The 21,397-nt window shown below is 40.2% G+C and overlaps 1 protein-coding gene across 4 annotated transcripts in view; it reads left to right on the forward strand.

Moving 5' to 3' along the window:
- Positions 1–21,035, forward strand: part of Tbl1xr1 (TBL1X receptor 1) — a 146,257-nt gene extending 125,222 nt beyond the window's left edge. For all 4 annotated transcript variants that reach the window (XM_028856460.2, XM_028856461.2, XM_028856462.2 and 1 more), the window contains 9 exons: positions 53–116; positions 200–297; positions 1,331–1,391; positions 5,555–5,676; positions 5,809–5,883; positions 8,466–8,593; positions 9,203–9,368; positions 15,314–15,415; positions 16,198–21,035. In XM_028856460.2, the coding sequence (XP_028712293.1) occupies positions 53–116; positions 200–297; positions 1,331–1,391; positions 5,555–5,676; positions 5,809–5,883; positions 8,466–8,593; positions 9,203–9,368; positions 15,314–15,415; positions 16,198–16,224 (843 nt within the window). In that variant the 3' untranslated portion in view covers positions 16,225–21,035. The remainder of the gene's footprint in view (positions 1–52; positions 117–199; positions 298–1,330; positions 1,392–5,554; positions 5,677–5,808; positions 5,884–8,465; positions 8,594–9,202; positions 9,369–15,313; positions 15,416–16,197) is intronic.
- The last annotated feature ends 362 nt before the right edge of the window (positions 21,036–21,397 follow it).

Raw genomic sequence — 21,397 nt, forward strand, 5'->3', positions numbered from 1 at the left:
AGTAATTAAATGGCCTTAATTGTATAATGAACAAAATGTATTTCCCTGGCAGAGTGAAGGTACACTTCTAGCAACTGGGTCATATGATGGATTTGCCAGAATATGGACTAAAGACGGTATGTATTTTTCTAACTTTATTGATTTTCTAAGTTATAAAATTTGAAGTAATTTTAAAGGTTTTTTGTTTTTTTAACTTTAGGTAATCTTGCCAGCACCTTGGGGCAGCATAAAGGCCCTATATTTGCATTAAAATGGAATAAGAAAGGAAATTTCATCCTAAGTGCTGGCGTAGATAAGGTAAATGAACATTTAGCTAAGCTCTATAAGGACTGTATTTGAAAGTAATTGTTTTCTTTGCTGATAGTCACTTAAACAGACTTTAGTTCATTCAAGTATGAATTAGTAGCAGTAATAGAAATAATTTCTTGTTGTCTGCTTGTTCTCCTGAATCAACTCATCATAGCTTTTGTTGATATGACCACTCTTCATTTTTGCTGGGATTGGAACCTAATGAGATGTCATCATGAAGTACTCTGTGCTTTCCCAGTTTATCTCAGTGGTGACCGTGGCTTTAGAGAGACTCCCGTGGCCATCCATGTTCTCCTGTGCTTATTGAAACAGTTCCTTCCTTGCTCTGGGAAGTGAATAGAGACTGGTTGGAACTGGCTCCTCTCTCCTTCAGTCCCCCTCTGCCACACCTCCCTGAAAGGAGGTTGGCTTAAGACTTTTGATTCAGCAAAGAACAGGCTGGATGGATGTTGGGGGAGGGGACATGAACTGGCTTAGACTTACAGTGTTAGTGAGTGGTTTTCACAAAGGATGAAGGAGTCTGGGGATGGAGAAGAGCCAGTACTTGTGTCTGTCACAGGCAGCTTCAGGACCTGCCTGTAGTGGTGTCAGAAATGTAAACAGCCTTTTTTTATTTTTTTTGTTGACCACATAAGCTTCATAAAAGAAACGTTTCAGTATTTCGAACTAGGTGATTTCACTATAACCTTATAAGTCCAGAGCTGTAAAAACTCATATTAAATGCACATTGCAGTGAAATCTTTTAAGCAGTTTAATACAATGTCAGACACTTTGTTGACAAACAATAATTGTTACTGAAAGTAAGTTGGTGAAAAATCACAGGAAAGTTAAACTGCATCATGATCGTCTCCCGTGACCTGAGTGTGAGTGTAGATGGCCTTGTGCTGGGAGGAGTAAAGACCGTGAAGAGGAAGTTCATTCTAAAGTTTCATTCTGCCTCAGGACAGTCAGGCATCCATTCTTGAACTCACACACTCTTTAACATCAGAGAAATTAATTTTTCTTTTCCTTTTAATCTCAGACTACCATTATTTGGGATGCACACACTGGTGAAGCTAAGCAGCAGTTTCCTTTCCATTCAGGTAAATCTTGACAATGCACACGGAAGGTGAAGCGCTCTTCTTTTTCTCTAATTAGAGTTTTGGCCTCGTGGAAGTCATTCAGGACCTTGAGTGTCAGGCAGCATTCTTAGTGCCAGTTCTCTTAGGAGGTGTGCCACAGCTTTCAGATGGTTCCTTTTCAGAGGATCAGCAGGTTTTCTGTGAAGTGTACCGTAAAGAAAGCACCCGAGTGGTGTGGTTAGGGGTGGTGTTGTAGAATTGGAAGGTCTGGCCATGAATGTACATTCTCCACTTGAGAAGCTCCCAAGTCACTTAACCTTTGGAGCCTCATTTTCACTATATGTAAGTGAGGGTTCTTGATAGCTATTTATTTATTGCAAGGATAAGAAAAATGTCTTATGTGGGGATAAATTCAACTATTAACAGGTTTACACATTGCCATCTTATGCATTTTTGATTGATGTGTCTGTGCAATCAAAGATAGGCTTTCTCTGTCTTCTGTGGGTTTCTTCCTGTGTGGTGCACACCCATGTTCTGGGCAGGTAGTTCAGTGCCATCAGTTCCTTCAGCCTGGAACCACTGCACCTGTTCTGATTGACTAATTCTGTTATCTGAGAAGTAAGGGAGGATCAAAATCTTGCTACATATCCCAGGCTGGCTTCAAACTCATAACACTCTTCCTTCTTCAGCCTCTAGAGTACTGGAGTTATAGGTGTGTACCATTATGTCTGGCTTCTTAGTGAATGTCTTGATTTCAGTAACTACATAATGTTGACTGCAACAAGATTCATGAGGACAGTCAGAGCAGTCGTTTTAGCATTACCTGATAATAGTTGCTACTTCGAGACTTGTGCTCTGAGGTTCTACACTGGAAACTGAGCAGGTGGCGGTGGTTATCATCCTCATGTCTTTAGTAATGAACGGCCACTTACAAAGAGCTAGAAGTACAGCTGTGGCCAAACAACTAGGAGCAGAATGGTTTTCAGTGTGATCTGGGTAGAGTGGTTTGCAGACGTTGTGTTAGACACCGAATATTTTAACTCTTACCAGAGCTTACCACACTGATTGACATTTATACAGCACCCTTATTACTTCTTCTGCTTCTGTTCACCCTGGCTTCTAGTCCTTTCCCAGGTAGACTATTCTTTGGTCTCTGGGTAGTCTCACATTTCCTCCTACTTCCTGGGAGTGATATAAAGTTGGGGGGGGGGCGGGGGGAACGTGTGCATGCTTAGCCACAGTGCAATGAACGCCACCCATTTAAGGTGTTCCTCAATATATTTTCTCAGACTTCTGACCCGAGCTTGCTGAGGGATAGAATTAAACCTCTGACCATTTATTCCTACCTCGTGTATGCATGTGCACATGTGTGTTATGCAATACTAGGCTAAGGGATATGATACTCTTTTATATAGGAACCAGAACACAAAGAAATAAGAACCTGAGAGGGAGGGGTTGGGATAAAGAGAGAGAATGGGAGGGAACTGAAGTTTTTCAAAATAAGAAGTTTGTATTTTAACAAAGTTCTGCTGAGAAATAATTGACATATAATGGACTGGATGTATTTGCCTTGTAATTGTTACATATGTATATACCATTGAAATCACCATCACACTGAAGGTACAGATACACCTGTTATCAGGCTCCCTCCTGCTTCTCTGTGACGTCATTCTCCAGGCAATCACATTTGGTCACAAATTTTAAAAATAATGAAAAACTCTGAGCACCATTGGCAGAGATATTTAAAATGGCCAATAAGGCCATTAAACATGCCAGTGAGTTGTCAAAGAACAAATTTTTAAAAAAGAAAAATACTAGTAAGAAGTAAATGTGCCTTCTTCTTTATAGGTTTATTCTTTGCAAAAAATCATGGAATGCATGTGGATTAATGAAAATAAATCAGAATAGAGGAGAGAATTTTTCATTTTAGCTCTAAGACTTTTAAAACTGTATGATAAAAGTATTGTACTGGGAAAACTACTTAACCTTTCTCAGCTTCCTCTAACTGTGTAAAGTGTGACCATAATAATAAACAGACCTTTCACGTATCGGGTTTGTTTTAGATTAGATTTGTGGTCCCAAAGAACTTACACTTCTTGGCCTCTCAGGAATGCCTGTTCCCTAACGTTTCCCTGGGTTCCAGAGCGAGGCACATTGATCGTAACACTCAGTTCAGTGTTCCTAGCTGAATTTCTTAGTTTCACAGTTTGTTTGTGTCCCTGAACTCAAGGTATGTCCTTCTAAGTGTAGCTCGCTGTTTGCCAGCCACCTCTCATGTTTGCGGCCACTCGGGCTCTCATAGGCAGTGTCAGATAGTTGGCCTTCTTCATACTTTTTCGTGTGTAATTATCTATTTTCTAAAATAATTAAAAAATTCCAGCTACCTCCTCCTACCTTATTTCCCACTTCTTAGTGTTAGAATTTTTTTTTTTTTTAAATTAAAGAAATAAATTTAAATACCATTTAAAAGAATGGTAGTTCATGTTAATATTGCAGTGTTTACTGAATCGAGATTTTGGCAGGAAGACGGTTTATACTTGGGGATCCAAGAAAAGGACTTCAGCAGAAGGAAGTCATTGTAGCAGTGTTGGGAAGAGGGACCATTAGGGGCAGTGAGTTCACCCAGAGAGGAGCAACTGCAAGAAAGAGACTGCTGAGTGATGGAAGGTGCTGCTAATCCAGTGGGAATCTGAACCACCGAGAAAAGGCTGCCCAGTAACAGCAGGGTCCATTGAGAAACCAAGGCTGAGCAAGTGGCAACAGCATGTGTCTAGAGCTTTGGGCTCCTGACGCTCTCTCTTCTCTGAAGCACAAGCAGGACTAGGAACCACAGGAACTGGAGGGCAGCTTGTTAGCCTTGTGGTCAGGGTGAACCTGAGGGCAGCCTGAAGAGAACTGGCATGCCAGCAATCACATGCTGCTGACCAGGGTGGCCACAGCCTCTGGCTGATGGCAGGTTGCACTCCCTGGAAGTCATACCTAGCCAAATGTGAGAGTGAAGTAAGAGATGGGTTTAGGAAATTTCTGTGAAATGCAAATGGGGAAATATCTTTCACCTTCCTCTTTCTTCTTGTCTCTAAGTGGGGTTGACAGACTATCAAGGTTCAGAAAATAGCTTTTTCTAGTTTGGCAGACCATAGAATGGTGTCTTACTGGGGCTAAGTCTAAATGTGCTATTATTTCCCCTGTGAAAACCCCTTAACCACAGCTGCCTGGAGGATGGAGCCAGTGTTCTCCACGGGTTCCCACATAACCCAGTTACAGAGCCATCGCTGCTTGCTGCAGCGAAGATGACATCTGTAGTCCTCTCTGAGCTGAAATCGGCTGTGTACTGAATTCTAGCCAACGTGTGGACTTCAGAGATCTTAAATTGAACCATTTTAAGAGTCATTTGATTTTTCTTAAAAAGGAATTTTACAAGACTTATTTAGAAGGAAATATGTTTGTGAATTATGGGCAGTGTCCTTGTTTCGGTGGAGTAGTTAGTTAACAGTGACAGTGACTCTGAGCACCTGTTACCAGAATTGCAGTCTGTAGCATTCTTCCTACAAGCAGCTCCTTGCTTGGTCCTGGCAGCAAGTGGTGTTGCCCCAGGGTCACCAGTGACTTCCTTGGCTTAAAACAATAGCAGTGATAAAGCCAAAGCTTCTGCCGATCATACATGCACAGGTAAATAAAATAGAAATAAAAAGAGTTAATCACCAGTCTAGACTTTTATTGTTATACAAAAAAAGCCAAGACTCAGTGTTCCGGTGCACAGTGTGACTGATTGAGCACAGTGACCACACAGCGGAAAGTTATTGGCATTTTTGATACTTAGATAGCTTTATCTTTTTAAATTTTTTCTTTGTACCTTAAAAAACATAAAGTAGGCACTGAGAGATGGCTCAGTGGTTAAGAGCATTGGCTGATTTCCAGAGGACCTGGGTTCAATTCCCAGCACCCACATGACAGCTCACAATTGTTTATAACTCCAATTCTAGGGGATCTGACATCCTCACACAGATACACATGCAGGCAAAACACTAAAAACAAATATTATACACACGCACATATAAATTGTATATAAAAGTACAAAAAGATATTTACTGCTTAGAACTCTTAATATGTAGCCATGCTTCAGAGCTAAACTCGTGTGTGACCCTCCTGTGCACAATGCAAGCCTAACCTGTGTTGCTTTCCAGCCCCAGCACTGGATGTTGACTGGCAGAGCAACAACACCTTTGCATCTTGTAGTACAGATATGTGCATTCATGTCTGCAAATTAGGACAAGACAGACCTATCAAAACATTCCAGGGACACACGGTAAGAAGTCATTTCTCTCCTGTAAAATAATTATTTTGAGCAAGTAATATTTCAGAATAGTTTTTGAGTATGCATATTAAATAACAGCCTGTTCTATAAAATGAAAATATAAATATTTACTGCTGTTTTTAGAATGAAGTAAATGCTATCAAATGGGACCCAACTGGCAATCTCCTGGCCTCGTGTTCTGATGACATGACCTTGAAGGTAATTCTGGTAGTGTGTGCTTTAGGATGGGGTGTGTTCCATATGTGGCTAGGTATTTTCAGGTGCATTTTTTTTTTTTTTTTTTTTTTTTTTTTTTTTTTTTTTTTTTTGAGTCAAGATCTCATAGTGTAGCTCAGATTGCTCTGGAACTCAACTATGTAGACCAGGCTGGCCTTGAACTCAGAGTCTGCCTCCTGAATGCTGGGATAAAAAGCATGTACTACCTACCACATCTGGTTTAGGCTTTTTAAAATGTCCTTTTGATACTTAAAACCTAAATGGAAGACTTTTTAGCTTTTTTATGGTTAATATTTTCCCCTTGGAATACTCAGATATGTGACTATCGTAAATTCTATTAATAGAATGGCTGTGCAGGTGTATTGTGCTGCTGTACTTGTCACAGTTCTCACTGGTAAGGAGGCAATAAGAGCATACATTAATCTATAAGAGACTTGGGAAGAAAATCTATACACACAGTCACGGAGGCTGGGACTTCCTATTCTTTGCTGTCTTCAAACTGGATACCCAGGAAAGCCAATGTCTTAGTTACTTTTTTCTATTGCTGTGCTAAGATACCATGACGAAGGCAACTTTTAGAAGAGTTTATTGGGATGAGTCCTTGACCACTGTGGCAAGGAGCATGGCGGCAGGCAGACATGGCACTGGCCTGTATCAGCAGCTATGACCGCAGAGAGAACTTAAATGGGAATAATGGGGTTTTTAAATCAGAAAGCCCACCCCCAGTGATACACATAGTCCAACAAGGCCACACTTCCTAATTCTTCCCAAATAGTCCCACCAACCGGGGACCAAGCATTTAAATATATGAGCCTACCGGAGCTGTCCTCACTCACACCTCCACAGCCAGCCTCGCAGTTCCAGACTTGAAGCTCAAGGCCTGAGAAGCTGGAATGCCAGGGCTATAGGGTAACAGCTCAGTCATGAAGCTAGAGAAGATAGTGGTTGCTCTCTACATAAATACTGCCCGCCTATATGGAGAATGCAGTCTGTTGTGTCCTTTCTTACTGAGAAACATGGGCAAATAATACTTGGCCAAGTATCTGGATTCTCCATGACTCAGTCAAGTTGAGACAGGGCACTAACCATCCAGGAACACAAATGTGATGTGACTAAAAGCAAAACTTAATACCTTTCATACCACAGGAAGTGAAAACGTAATTGTGAAGTAAAGACTAGCCTAGTGCCAGTCTCTAGAATGACTGAATGTTTGTGCCTCCTTATGCCACACATGGTCTCCTGAAAACATTTTATCCTCAACCTTGCAGGATCAGTGACTGTAGTCACAACCCTTAAAAGTAGGATAGCCATGCAGGGAAAAATCACTTTTACTGTGTACAAACTAGGTGTTCCTTTCCCTACCTTCACCCTGAGAATCAAATGGAGGACTTGGGTGTGCTAAGAAAGCATGCCAATGCTGAGCTGCATCTTTCTCCTTTGTATTTTTGAGTCAGAATCTCACTATGTAGCCTATGCTGGTCTTGAATTTGAGGTCCTTCACATCCTACCAAGCACTGGGTATAGGCCTATACCACTACACTAGCTTAATTGTCTTGTCTTTGGGTTTTCTTCTTATGCACATGCATTAAAGCTTATTATTTTGTCGTCTCCACCGCCCCCCTCCCCCCCAAGCTGAGGACTGAGCCCAGGGCCTTGTACTTGCTAGGCAAGTGCTCTACCACTGAGCTAAATCCCCAACCCCACATTAAAGCTTGTACTGTGGAAGGAGGCCAGTATCCAGAGAAGCTTGTGTCATGGATTGAGTGAGCTTCAAGCTGAACAGCCTGGAATTAGACACCTCAGGCTCTAAATTGGAGCTTTTCTTAACCTTACAAAGAATTTGAAGTCACAGAAGATTCCAAAGCAGAAGTAGAATGGGTGGTATATTATGAACAGCAGGATGATAAACCTCAGGAACAGAGTTCTAGATCAAGAAAATGACCAAAGTAGATAGAGAATGTAAAGAAGATTGGAAGGGGTATGTCAGGCTTGCCTGTGTTGTTGAAAAGATCAAAGAAAAAGTTGTAGAAATGTGTGGTCAGATTCATTTCCTATGACTGTGTACAACTAAGTTACAAAGCACTGTGGTATTGTTCTCGTAGCTGTTTACAGCAGAGAGAGAGAGAGAGAGAGAGAGAGAGAGAGAGAGAGAGAGAGAGAGAGAGAGAGAGAGAGAGAGAGAATGTACACTGAACCCAGAGCCTCACACAATGCTCAGCTGCTCACACAAGTGCTCTACCACTGAATTAGCCCTGTAGCCCTAGTCCAAGGACTTTCTAAATGTTAAGGTTTGTGCAATTTACAGCTATTCAAAACAATCTTAGAACAATTAGAGTTAATTAATTCAGCCTTCAAGTTTTGCAATAAGGAGTATTTGAAGAATTTAATACATTTTTTATGGAATAATGTTAAATACATTCAACTACCTTTAAATTTTTTTTTTTTTTTTTTTTTGTGGTCCTTCCTCTGATGTTTTAGTTGCATGACTCATTTTGTACAGAAAAGATAGCACTTTTAAATGTATCTGTTGTATAGAAAAATCACCAAGTTTTTTCTTTTGGTAGATTTGGAGTATGAAGCAAGATAACTGTGTCCATGATTTGCAAGCACATAATAAAGAAATTTATACTATTAAATGGAGTCCAACAGGACCAGGGACAAATAATCCAAATGCCAACCTTATGCTAGCAAGGTGATGTGTCTGTTTCACTTTCCTTATTGAGTCTCTCACGAATAAAAACTGGGAAAATATGGCAGAAAACAGGGAGCATGTCTTGCGGGGAATATATCTCAATGGGAACCTTTAGCCATGGTATTTTTAACATTAGTATTTCAGGGCTTAATGACTTTTTTTAAAAAAAAATTTTTTTTAATCTGTTGAATAAAACCCAATAATTAGGCTCGGCTTGTATTTATAATCCGGCGCTTAGGCCAGTGTGCCTAACATAGTAATTAACTTGGGCTCTATAGCGACCCTATTTCAGCAGAACATACAGATCATTGGGGCATAAAATAATAAAATTGTTGCGTCTGCAGCTTTTTTTAAAAGAGAGATAAATCCCCAAATAACAGTCAGTTTAATACTCAGAACCATGGACCAAAAACCAGGACCATTGGGAGGATAGTGAGTGGGCAGGAGCCAGGGCTTCAGCTTTTTCCTGTTTCCCTTCCAGTTTTTACAGTACTGGGATTTTAACAGTGTAATCTGCTAGCCCTTAAGGATTGGCAGAATGTGGGAGGCTGCGGACAAGGCCAAGAGAATATTTGATTACTTATAAAATTTTTCCCCTTCCATTTTCAGTGCATCCTTTGATTCTACAGTTAGGTTATGGGATGTAGACCGAGGGATTTGCATCCATACTTTGACAAAACACCAAGAGCCCGTGTACAGTGTGGCTTTCAGTCCTGATGGCAGATATCTGGCAAGCGGTTCTTTTGACAAGTGTGTGCACATCTGGAACACACAGGTATGTCCCAGTAATTTAAAGAGTCAACTACACTTACTGAGTTAAAAGTACCTGTTTACTTATAGTTTGGTTATTCCTCATGTAACATCAGTTTAATTCCTAGTTTTAAAAACCTGAGAGCGCCAGGCGGTGGTGGCGCATGCCTTTAATCCCAGCACTCAGGAGGCAGAGGCAGGCGGATCTCTGTGAGTTCGAGGCTAGCCTGGTCTCCAAAGGGAGTTCTAGGAAAAGGCGCAAAGCTACACAGAGAAACCCTGTCTTGAAAAACCAAAAAAAAAAAAACCTGAGCGTACGTTGGGGGCACTTTATAGCTAAATCAACACTGACTGAGAGTTGCATTTTTGTGCACAAATCAGAATTTAGAATTAGATCTCTTGTTGTTTTATTCTTGAACAGCATAGTAGATATGAAATGAAGAAGCTTATGATGCACTTGACGTTTGTTGAGGTTAAAAGACAAATTGCATGACTGAACCAGATTTAATACCCTGCTGCCTTTTCAGGGATGGTACTGTAAAGAGATGCCCCCAGAATAGAAGCCAGCATGTTGCTGTTGCTTTCACATTTACAGCTTTTCAGTGTGTGAGCTTGTGTGCTCCGTACACTGCCCTCTGTGTTCTCAAGGTCTTTGTTGGTGTCTGGCATACTAAATACATTACCACAGAAAGGGTTGCTGGTAGATTTCTACCACAGTTAATTTCATGAGTTACTTGGGTATTTCCCTTAAGAGCTATATCCTATGGCTTAGGAAGGTCTGCACTGAGGAGCTTTGGCCATCTCTGCTTTCATGCCCCACAGTAACTATTCCTAATAGCTTCTTTTCCACTCCTACTGCGTGGCTTATACCACAAAGCATCGTGACTTCTGGGTCATACTCAGCAGAGGTCCAGCTTCTAGGTAGAGGGATGACATGTCAGTGGGGAATGAAGCTGAGTGTCTCCTTACTCACTTCAGGGTGTGGGCTGACTTCTCTGAACATTTTTAAAAATTCATTTTAATTTTACTTTAAAAACTAGCATTGAAACTAAAGGGCTTCGTTATGGCACTTTCTGCACACTTTGTTTTTATGGAGCCTGTTTCCCATTCCCGTCTGGTCCTTCCACCTTCACCTCCCTCCAGCATCCATTTCATCTTCATATCACATGGGTTTATTACCTTCTTTCCCTATTAAGATTTCTTTAATCCCGTCTCATAACCCCTTGTCTATGATGTCACTAGTTCATGAAGTATACTCGGGACCCACATAAACAAAACACTAAAATCTAGGATCCTCTTGAAAGGAAACATTGTTATTTGTCTTTCTGAGTCTGACATATTTTGCTTAACAGTAATTGCCATTTCTACCCATTTTCCTGTAAAATGTCATGGTTTTAATTTTTTTTTTAAGTTTACGTAAAATTTCATTCGTAAATGTGCTTTCCTTTCTCTCTGCATTCATCTGTTGATAAACATCCAGGCTGGTTTGATTTCTTGGTCATCTTGAATAGTATAGGAGTAAATGGCCGTGCGTGTGTGTCTCAGGTGTGTACTTGTGCCAGCCTGTGTGTAGTCCTGCCCTTTGACTCCTGTAGTTGTTGGACAAGTTTGCACTCCTGCCAGCGTGTGGGCACTTGTTTTCCTTGTGGCAGCCATTCTGACTTCGGAAACTGGAAGCTCGAAGTAGTTTCAGTCCACCTTCCTCTGATGGCCAAGGATGTTGAAAACTTAGGAAGACATTTATTGACCGTGTATGTCTCCTCTTTTGTCAGTTACTTATTCAGTTAACCATTTATTGACTGGATGAGTTATTTGTTGCTTTTTTTTTTTTAATGTGTTCTCTATTTTTCTGTCTGAAATATGGTTGGCACAGATTTCCTCCTGTTTCCATTTCTGTCTACTCTGCCGAGTGTTGGCTTTGCTACAGAAGCATTGATTTCATGTGATCTCCTTTATCAGTGCTTGGAGTTAATTCCTGTGTAGTTGAGGGTCCTTTTAGAGCATGTCCTTTCCTTTTTCAGCTGGATTGTTGGTAGTTTTGGTTATTTGAGATGTCTCACTTTGTAGTCAGGCTGGCTTTGGACTTGTCGTGCCTCCCCTTCCAAGTACTAATATTAGAAGCATGTTCCTGGTTTAAAATAAAAATATTCTATCTTAATATCTTACTAGATAATGTCTTACCTCTCTTCTTTCATTTTTTTCTTTATGAACATATGCCAAACAATCTCTGTTGTTATGAAATACATACTTAAAACCATCATTTCCAAATTTTAACTTTGTGTTCCTAAAAGAGCACTGGTGTATCCAGCTCAACTTCTGAAAACTGCACAATGATGTGTGCGTGGTAGTGAACATAAATATAAATAATATGGTTAACATAAATATCCAGATTTACTTTATAAAGGTATTTTGCCATGTGTGTTGTAGATATCTTTCTTCTGGTTTTCAAAATGATCTCAACTAAATTGTTTTTATTGACACAGCTAAAGTATTTAACTCCTTTCTGCATCAGTCATGAAGAGCTATCAGCCATTCCCAAAGTAAATGTATATACTGTGTGGTAAAATTGTACATAAATGGTACGATATGCCTACATACCTTTTTTTTTTTTTTTTTTTTTTTTAAATTGAGACAGGGTTTCCTGTGTAGCTTTGGAGCCTTTCCTTGAACTCACTCTGTAGCCCAGGCTGGCCTCGAACTCACTGAGATCCACCTACCACAGCCTCCTGAGTGCTGGGTTTAAAGGCGTGCGCCACCACTGCCTGGCCCTCTTATATATCTTTTAAAGCTTGTGATTTGCACTAGTAGTTTCTGGTTTATAATCATACAAGTTCATGAGGTCGAAAACAATGGTTCGGTTCATTTTGTTACTGATATGCAAATGAATTGCTTTTCTAATGCTTATATGGAAAATATGTTCAAGTGTGCGTATCTCTGTGTGTGCATGTTTGTTTTTGTGTACTCACAAAAGAAACTCTGAGTTCCTGAGGTATCTATTCATTCTCAACTGTTACCAGGCCAACCCATATTTGGTACTTCCATATTTCTTGTATCCCAAATTCTCAGTCAGCTAAACATTTTTGTGATTTGGTACATGTAATCATATTTTGTACATTCAGTTGCACATTCTGTTTAGAGTAGACACAGTGCAGCTCTCCTGTTCATTTTTCATTATTGATTAGTTGGTGGTCTTTCTATGTTCTGGACATCCTGGGTGTCATTGCAGCGGTCTTCCTTTCTCTCTTGTTCACTTATCACTCTTAAGTAAGTGTTCAGATTGGTACTTTTTATAGCTTTGTATATAAACAGATATGTATGTGCATGTATATGTCACTGGGGTCTCTGATTTTTTTTTTTTTTTTGACTGTGGTCCCTTTGGTATTGATCTGTGTGGTGTAAGATCCATAAAGAAAGTCATCTTTCGATTAGGCGGTTGCCTTGGAGTCACTCGTTGTTACTGTTATCACCTGTACCAAGTCCATAAGCCATGCACGTGGTAGGCTTGCTGCTTTCTGCTCCTTGCCTAATAGTTCAGAAGATTGCACTGGGGCCTTAGTGGTGCCAGGCGAGCACCCTGCACTGGACTGCGTCTTCAGCCCCCAGCTGTCTTTTGTGCCTTAGGTACATTTGTGCACGGCTGAACCCTCAGTGCACACCTGTGCACGACTGAACCCGAAGTGCAGGCTAACCCCTCTCCATGGTGTGTGTCTCGGCCCTTGTCATTCTTCAGGTTTTCCGTTCTTGGCACGTCAGTCTTCAGCATTTCTAAAAATAAGGATGTATTTATGGATTTGTTTTTAAGTCTATAGGTTACGTTGAGTTCATTACCCAAGAATATGCTGCATCCCTTTATCTGTCTGTTATTTCTTCAGTAAATTTTTGAGTGCCTTGTGGATTTTACATGTGTGTGAATGCTGTCTTTTGAAATATGTGCTCTTTTTAGTAGTTGCTAAATGTTCGGAAGATTTTTCCAATTGGAATACATTATGCCAAAATAATTTCAGTGAAATGTAGCTCATTTAAGGTATGTGGTCAGCTTTGTGCTTTTGTGCTGTCCACTGTTTTGAGCCCCTTTAATTTTTTTAAACTTGAGTGTGAAATGGCAGATGGCATCTGGTGGTAGGTACATGCTCTGTTGTTTCTCACAGTGTGTCTCCTGAGTGTATGGAGGGAGGGGGGGGCTTTGTCTTTTTTCACATAAGATGATGTGACCCTTACATCACAGTTCTGCCCATGGCCATGTTTGGATTCATTATTGTCCTGCTTCAACTTAGAGATAGATTGGTAGATGTTCTTGATGTGGGTGGGTGGGTGGGTGGGTGGGTAGGTGGGTAGGTAGGTAGGTAGGTAGGTAGGTAAGTAAGTAGTTTGGGCAGGTGGGCGGCCATTTGTTCTAACCCCACATTCTTCCATCTGCTGTAGGTCTACAGGGTTTGCCTTCTACAACTTAAGTCACTTTCCATCTTGCTGACTGCCCCTTTGTTTTCTCAGTAACCACAGATACTTACGGCTACTTACTGGTACTCGGCCTTTTTTCATCAATCTCAAAATATGAAAACTTGTAGGAAAGAGGAAAATTTCTCAAATTGCAGTCAGATTTTTCTGATCACACCACATCTGTGGTTTGTACATGGTATCAGGCTAAATTTGAAGAGGAAGTCAAAGCAAAGGTGTTCGAGCCTGTGTGCTAGGATAGTGGTGTGTGAAGGTGTGGCTTTTTGCATTTTGTTCTAAAGGAAATCATCAGATCACCACTGAGCTGCAGGGGCCACTTATGTGCTTAGTGGGAGCAAAGCACCTTCGTAGCTTCTGGCTGCTACTGCACAGCCACTGCCCTCTGCCCTGTGGCTTCACAGGAAAGTACACTTCTGGTCTGACTTTGGTTCTTCAGTGGCAGCTGAACTTTTGTTTTTGTTGGAAGAGTAAAATAGCTATACTTGGAATTCACTCCTGGACACATTTTTCAGGAGCTTCTGTAACCCCCTTCAGGAAGAATGTGTGCGTCTTTCTTACTTGGACTGCCCCTTGCCCACACACTGTTCAAGGAAACGTGCCGTAAACAGCGTGAACGCTGTGTCTTCCTTATTTTTTACTTTGTGATGCTTTCTTCTTTACTGGCAAAATGCATTCATCTCTCAGTAATGAGTGTATTTAATATCCTGCCTTGAATGTTCCCCCTGTAGTTGTTTCAGAGACACTCAAAATCCTAGTGGGGAATGGTCATGAACACTGGAAAACCAGTTTGTACTGGAACCATCCCTTCAGAAGAGTCTGATCACATCTATGAAGGGGTTACCATAGCACATTTCTGGAGTTTCAGAACCTACCTATATTTTTATTTGAAACCAAGTCCCACCTCTGATTGCTAGAAATAATGCAATAATATATTTTTATATTTTTGACTCATCCTCAGACCCAATCTAGTCATAAGTTCTGATGTTTTTGACTGTTTGTCTTGAGCCCATATACTACTTTCTGAATTACTTTATTAAAGTTTATATGAATCACTGTAATAGTTCTACTATGCTAGCCTCCTAAGTGGGTTTCTCTTCCCCTGCCCTCACTCTTTTTCTCTCTTTCCTTTTTAAAATTACCATATGGTAACTATACTTCATAATAGGCTTGTTATTATGTACTTATGCATGATGTAGTGCATTTTGATCAAAGTTCCCCCTGCCCCCACCTTTTTGTCACACTCCCACTGACTCCTTCCCCTTTCCTGGTTAGTCTTCCTCCTTTAATGGCATTTGGGGATTGGAGAAGACAGCGAATCTCAATAGAGGTGCTTGTAGGAACATGGTTACTACACCACTAAAGAAAAGGCCCTTCCTCCCTCAGCAGCCATTAACTGCTCATAGATCCTTGTGGGGGTGGGGAGGGCTCATGCATCCTCTCCCACATTATCATCTTCTTATCTCATCATTTTGATTTCTGTAATGATGCTTAGAGCTCTGTTTTTCATATTTTCAGACCGGTGCTCTGGTTCACAGTTACAGGGGAACAGGTGGGATTTTTGAAGTTTGCTGGAATGCAGCAGGAGACAAGGTTGGAGCCAGTGCGTCCGATGGTTCGGTGAGTACACCCATGGACTTCTGAAGAAAAGGAGCATGCCGAGATACAGTCGTGCTCTTTGCAAAATAAAAATTTTTAGTGATGGTATTGACATCATCCCTGGGCTACATGTGCTGGATATGTCCATTACCTTTGAATAAAATAAAACTTAGGGTGATTTTCAGAGAATCTTCATAACCAAGTAATGAGCAATTTTCAGTGTAAATCTCCATTTGTGAAATTAAATGTAGTGAAGTATCTCTTAGTGATTGGTATTTTTAAAGCCCTTTCTTCCCCAAATCTCCTCTCTGTGGAGAAAGTGTTAAGGTTGTGGAATTGAGATTGCTTTCTTCATGGAGATATTTGACATTGAGACCTTTAGGATGCTATTAGTAGATTTTTTTAAAAATGGTAGTGTGTCCTCCACTGTTCTTAAGCGGGAGAAGCTGCAGAGTCCCGGGGCTGTTCAGTGTGATGGCCTCCATAATTGTGATGTCTTTTATTAAGATCTGAGAGTTAGGAACAGTGCTTTGTATGTTCTCCACCCCCTTTTACTGGCTGTAAAGATGGATTCCCAAGAATTACAGCAGCATTTCTTGAGTAACTGTTACTCCTGGGGCTTACCACACAGCTGAGTGATCTGACACCCTTCAGTGAAGTCTCTTTCTATGATTTGTTGCTTTCATTTCATGAATATTCAGCTTAGAAACAGTTTGTAAATTACACTGTGATCTGTATACAAGTTAAGCTTGAAACGTAAGGTGGATTTCTGGACACTGGCTGACTGTTGTATTCTCTTACAGGTTTGTGTCTTAGACCTTCGGAAATAGCGTTACTAGTTGGAAGCCATGGACCGACTATGAATGTGTACATAGCCACAAGACTGTCCCTGCCCCCACGTACTGCTATAGTCCCACTTGAACCATGGCCAGTCCACTACAGCCAAATCTAAGAGAAATATATACATGCAGTGTATATGAACACAGCTGTACCCTGAAGATGACAGTCATCCCAGCTTGTGAATTCTGCTCACCAAGTGCTGGGATCTAACCTGCTGTGCCCCTAAGTAGCATTTAGAAGTTTGGATATGAAAAGCAGAAGAGATGGAATATGCATTATAAGAGCAAACCACACATGTACCTGTTTTGGATATTAAATGACAGCCTTGTTTCTCCCCTTTAAATCAGCAGACACCATGGATTATATTCTTTTTCCCCTTCAGTAGTGCGCAGTTTGTATGTACAGAGAACATGGACTTAATGAAAACTCAAGGCAGTAGTTTGTTCTTGCTTTCAAGTTTGTTTTGGTTTAGATTATGGATGCATGAAGTAAGGGAGTGAATCATTTTCTTGCTTTTATTTTTCCTCACTTTTTAAAGAAACAAAAAAATATTTTACTGCATTCTTTGGAAAAGGTAGATGTTTGGTACATTTTATGGCTCCCAGAGCATATATTCAGTTGGTGCATATTGTGGAGGAGTTGGAATTAAAGGAAACCACATGACTCTCGTCATGTTATTCTTTAAGACACATCAGCAAAGGGTATTATGTTATCTTTGTTTTGGGTTTTTTGTTTTTGTTCTTTGTGTGTGTGTGTGAGATGTGGCTTAGATAAAATAGTTTCTTCTTGGGGACGCATTTCTGCCAACTAAAGACTAGAAGGGCACAATTTTTTTTTTTTTTTTTTAAAATACCATAAAGAAGAGACATTTTTAAAAAAATTCTTCTGGTGTTTTGTAGCCATAACAAAATTATGGTCAAAATGTGCACTATTGTGAGAAGGAGCAACATAGTTTGGGGCTTTTATTTTTATTTTTTATTTTACCATTTGTCTGTTTTACTTGTTTCTTAAGAGATTAAAATGTTTCTGGATAAGGATTAGCTTCTCAAAGTGTCCATCATTCTGTATAGAAGCTTAAATACGTAATGTAACCAGATTCCAGTATTAAAAATCTCACGTTATTTTTCTTTTTACAAAGCAAGATTATGGCATATAACACTGCCATCACATGGCAAAATGTTTGCTACCTTAGTTTTAAAAACAACTTTTAAAGGCTTGCTTTGAGGTGTTTTTGAGTAGCAGTGACTGAGAATTTAGGGAGAGGTGTGGCCGCTGTGCCACTGCCTGCGTCTGGCGCCGAGGCTGCACTTTGTCAAGCAACATAGATCTAAGCTGCTGTTTTCCAGTAATCACTACTATATCATGTCTTTTACTCTGTTTATATCAAGTATTTTTTTAAAGATAGAAGTATCCAATCAAATCTCTTCTTGTGCTCAGCTAAAAGTAAAATATACCTACAAATATTCACCAGAGGCCATGTTTGTGAAGGTAGTTAAGAAGACAGTCAAGATTAACAGAAGAATCCAGGCATGTCAGTTCTGAAGAGAACAGTTGTCAATTTTATATCTTTAAATTTTTTATTAAGAAATTGCTTAGCAAATTTATAACACTATTTGTGCAACTAGTTATTTTGAGGCCTTTGACTCCTGAGTCCCACCCTGTGTTCTGTCTAAGCGGCTCTAACCCAGCCCCGCAGCTTTGAAGCTCAGTATCTGCTGCTTTGCTCTTTACAAAACAGCATTGATTGACGAAAGTCTTGGCTTCACTGAGGTAGGGTGGCATTGGTTTTGGTGAAGAGGATGAATACACTTAAATTTCACTATACATTGTTATATCTCCCCCATTGTTGTTAGTGGGGACTATGATACTGTAATAATATTTTTAAAATTTGCATCTAGAGAGGCAGTCATTTATGGTTTGTGCCAGGTATTTTTAGGGTTGGGTCACACTGAGATGTTTAGAGCTCATTGCTCTGGGGCTCTGTAGGAAGTCTACAATGCCGAGTGTCTGGCACTTGAGATTCTGCTTTTACTTTGAGAGGGTCACATCTGTTGGCCTCTGTTGTTTAAAAAAATAAATAAATAAGTAAAAAAATCTGTGCAATAATTTTAAATGTGCTCCCAGGAATAAACACGAGCATTTTGAGTATGCCTCAGCTGCATCTCCTTCAGCGATGCATTTGTCAGTTGCACTGAATCTAAACCTGAAGGTCAGAGGTGATTATCGATAGTGCTTTTGTATTTTGATATGGACATTTTGTTCATTTGCATACAGTCATTGACATTCTTCCCAGCTGATTCAAAGACAGTCACAAATTTTTGCAATTCAGCCGCCAAAATGACAGCTGAATTTTACGATATTGTCTTGCTTCCTGTTGGGTGTGTTTGTTGGTTTGGTTTCTTTTCCTAATTCTTTGGCTGTTTTACTTCAGCACCTAGCTGTGATAGGATGTGTAACAGAGCATGAGTGCAGAACTTTGCTGTCCTGAAGCCGTGGGTCCTCCCGTGCAGACATGTCTGAAGGTGTCCATCTTTAGGCTGGTTCTTTGTGAGCATAGGACTGGGTGCTTTGCTGCTCTTCTTTCTGACACCGCACCATGTCTCCCCCCAGCAGTCGGATGATCTCGGGAGACCACGTTTCACAGCATGTGAAGTTCTGTCTTGGGGTTTTTACTTTCCCTCTTGTCTTTTTCTGAGAGCATACTCTGAAGATCCACTGAGTCCAGGAGTCTTTCTTTGGTGTTCATTTAGATCATTGTTTTATACTTTACTGTAAGGAACTTAATCATAAGGAAAGAGAATAAGGAGACTTAAATGAAAACTCTTTGATTAAAGTAGACTAGAGGGAGCAGTTGCCACCCTTCAAAGGCATGAAGGAATCTGCTCTCCATGTGGAGACCCCTGGAAACGTAGATTTGCCCTGTTCCTGTTTCCCATGATCAGGTAATATCATTGACTTTCAAATGACTTAGAAGTGGTAACTGGAATAGGTCTTAGAGTATAGCAAATTCTGTTTTCATGAGTAATTCCCTAGGTGAGTATGTTTTAGGATTAAACACCTTTTACAGATACTGAAAGTGCCTCCTTTTGTGGTATAAAAAAAAAAAACAAATTATGGTGCAAAAAGTAATCAATAGATTGAATCACATGAAGGTTTTTTGCTTTTTGACATTAAAATGTCAAGAGACAGGCCAAAGATTTGTACTTTTCACTTATAAAGCACTCCTTTTTTTCCTTAAGATTCTTTCTGTCAAATCAGATTTAATGAGAGAGTACTATTTTTAAGGAGCTGTTTATGTAGAATGATTTTGTTAAAAAAGAGTAATGTAAAATATGAATGAGGAGCAGAGACCAAACCCACAGAGGACTGGGCATTTTGTTGTTTAAAGGAATCACAGGTGACCAGGCTTCTGCAAGCAGACCTGACAAGTGTTACCAGATGCGTAGGAAAACCGTCTCAGACAGTGATGTCTTGTTCTTTTAAACACCATTTATGTTTTTGTGAGCACGTGGCACATTTCCACAGAGCCGGATTCCCACGAGCTAAGAGCAGTACTTGCAGAGTTGCTGCAGAAACCCTGCCTCCGTGCACCAGCACTGTGGCACACCAGCAGAAGCCAGCGTGGGGGCTGGCGGCCAGCCTGCAGAGACCCTGGGGGTGATTTTTCATTTGGTTTTTGGTTCCCTCCTTTTCTCTGAAATCAGCAAGGAGGGAAGGTGTAAACTACTTCCAGTAATAGTTTTGAAGTGTCTGTCACGTTTATTATCAGTTTTTTGTTTGTTTGTTTGTTTTGATTTGGTTTGTTTTTGCTTTTTCAAGACAGGGTTTCTCTGTGTAGTTTGGTGCCTGTCCTGGATCTTGCTCTGTAGACCAGGCTGGCCTTGAATTCACAGATATCAGCCCGGCTCTGCCTCCTGAGTGCTGGGACTAAAGGTATGCACCACCACCGCCTGGTTTAATATCAGTTTTTTAATATGTGATTCTAATTGAATGTAGAAGAGAGGAAAAAAAGGAAGTGCTCACATTTTTAATCCACTCATTTAGAATCTGGTGTCGTCTTTAGCAGTTCTGAGGTGTCCATAGCATTCTTTGTTTCTGCTCTTCTGTGACAGTGTTGAAGCAGGGTGAATAACTAGGCTTTTTTTTTTTTCCTTTTTCTTTTTTAAACCTAGCAAGCTGTTTCATGTTTTCTTTGGAATTTCTGGATAAGTTGGAGGAAACATTCTGCATGTTGTGTCCTGTGTACTTCTTCATCTCATACAAACAGGCAGACTTCATTGTGTATCTCTGCCGTCGTTAAACACAGAAGTGATTTTCTCTCCTGATTTTGACATTGTCACTGTATATAATGTTTTCATTTGGGTTTGGCAAATCCTTTGGGTCCGATTCTGTGAGCATATCCTAGCACTGGGTGATGATGTCTGCATCCTTTCTTTAGTTCCCCAGTTAACATTAAAACTGTTGTAAAAGTGTAAACCAGCCCACGACAGTTTTTGTTTTGTTTTGTACATGTTAAGGAACTTTATTGTTAGTTTTCATGATGACTGTGTAAGGAAGACTGATACGGATGTCTCTCTCTCCTGGACCATGTCAATGACACTTACCATGTATTTTGGTTCCACATCGTGATGATTTGTCCCCAATGACCCTTTGACCCTACCAGGCACATTTTTTTTTTGTGTGTGTGTGTGTGTGTGTGTGTGTTGTTGTTGCAGTTTTCCCCTTTGCATTGTATTGCTTTGACAACTGTAATTTGAATCAGATCTGAAAGAGGTCCAGAATAAAATATATTTTGATATTATGTTGGCTGTGTACATATATAAAACCTTTGATACCCATGTGGTTTGTATAGACTATTTAGTCAAGTAAAGAGAGGGATGGTGTTTGTTTACAATTTCCTGTTTACATTTCAATTGCTTTTATCTCCCACTGTTCAGTGTAGAATAAATGATTTTGCTCCAAGAGTCTTCCCTACTACAACCTATCTATCCTAGCTCTATCTCCAGTGAATATAACTGCCATGGGAATCACTGTTTTCATAAACATTGTTTCCAAGATGTATACTTTAAAGAAGCCCATAGATGAAATTAAAGTTTTTGCTATTTTATTACTTCTTGCAGGGGATAAGATTTTTTAAAATGAAGGGATTATTTTCTATATTTG

Source organism: Peromyscus leucopus, chromosome 6, assembly GCF_004664715.2.
Source record: "Peromyscus leucopus breed LL Stock chromosome 6, UCI_PerLeu_2.1, whole genome shotgun sequence".
Lineage (NCBI taxonomy): Eukaryota > Metazoa > Chordata > Mammalia > Rodentia > Cricetidae > Peromyscus > Peromyscus leucopus.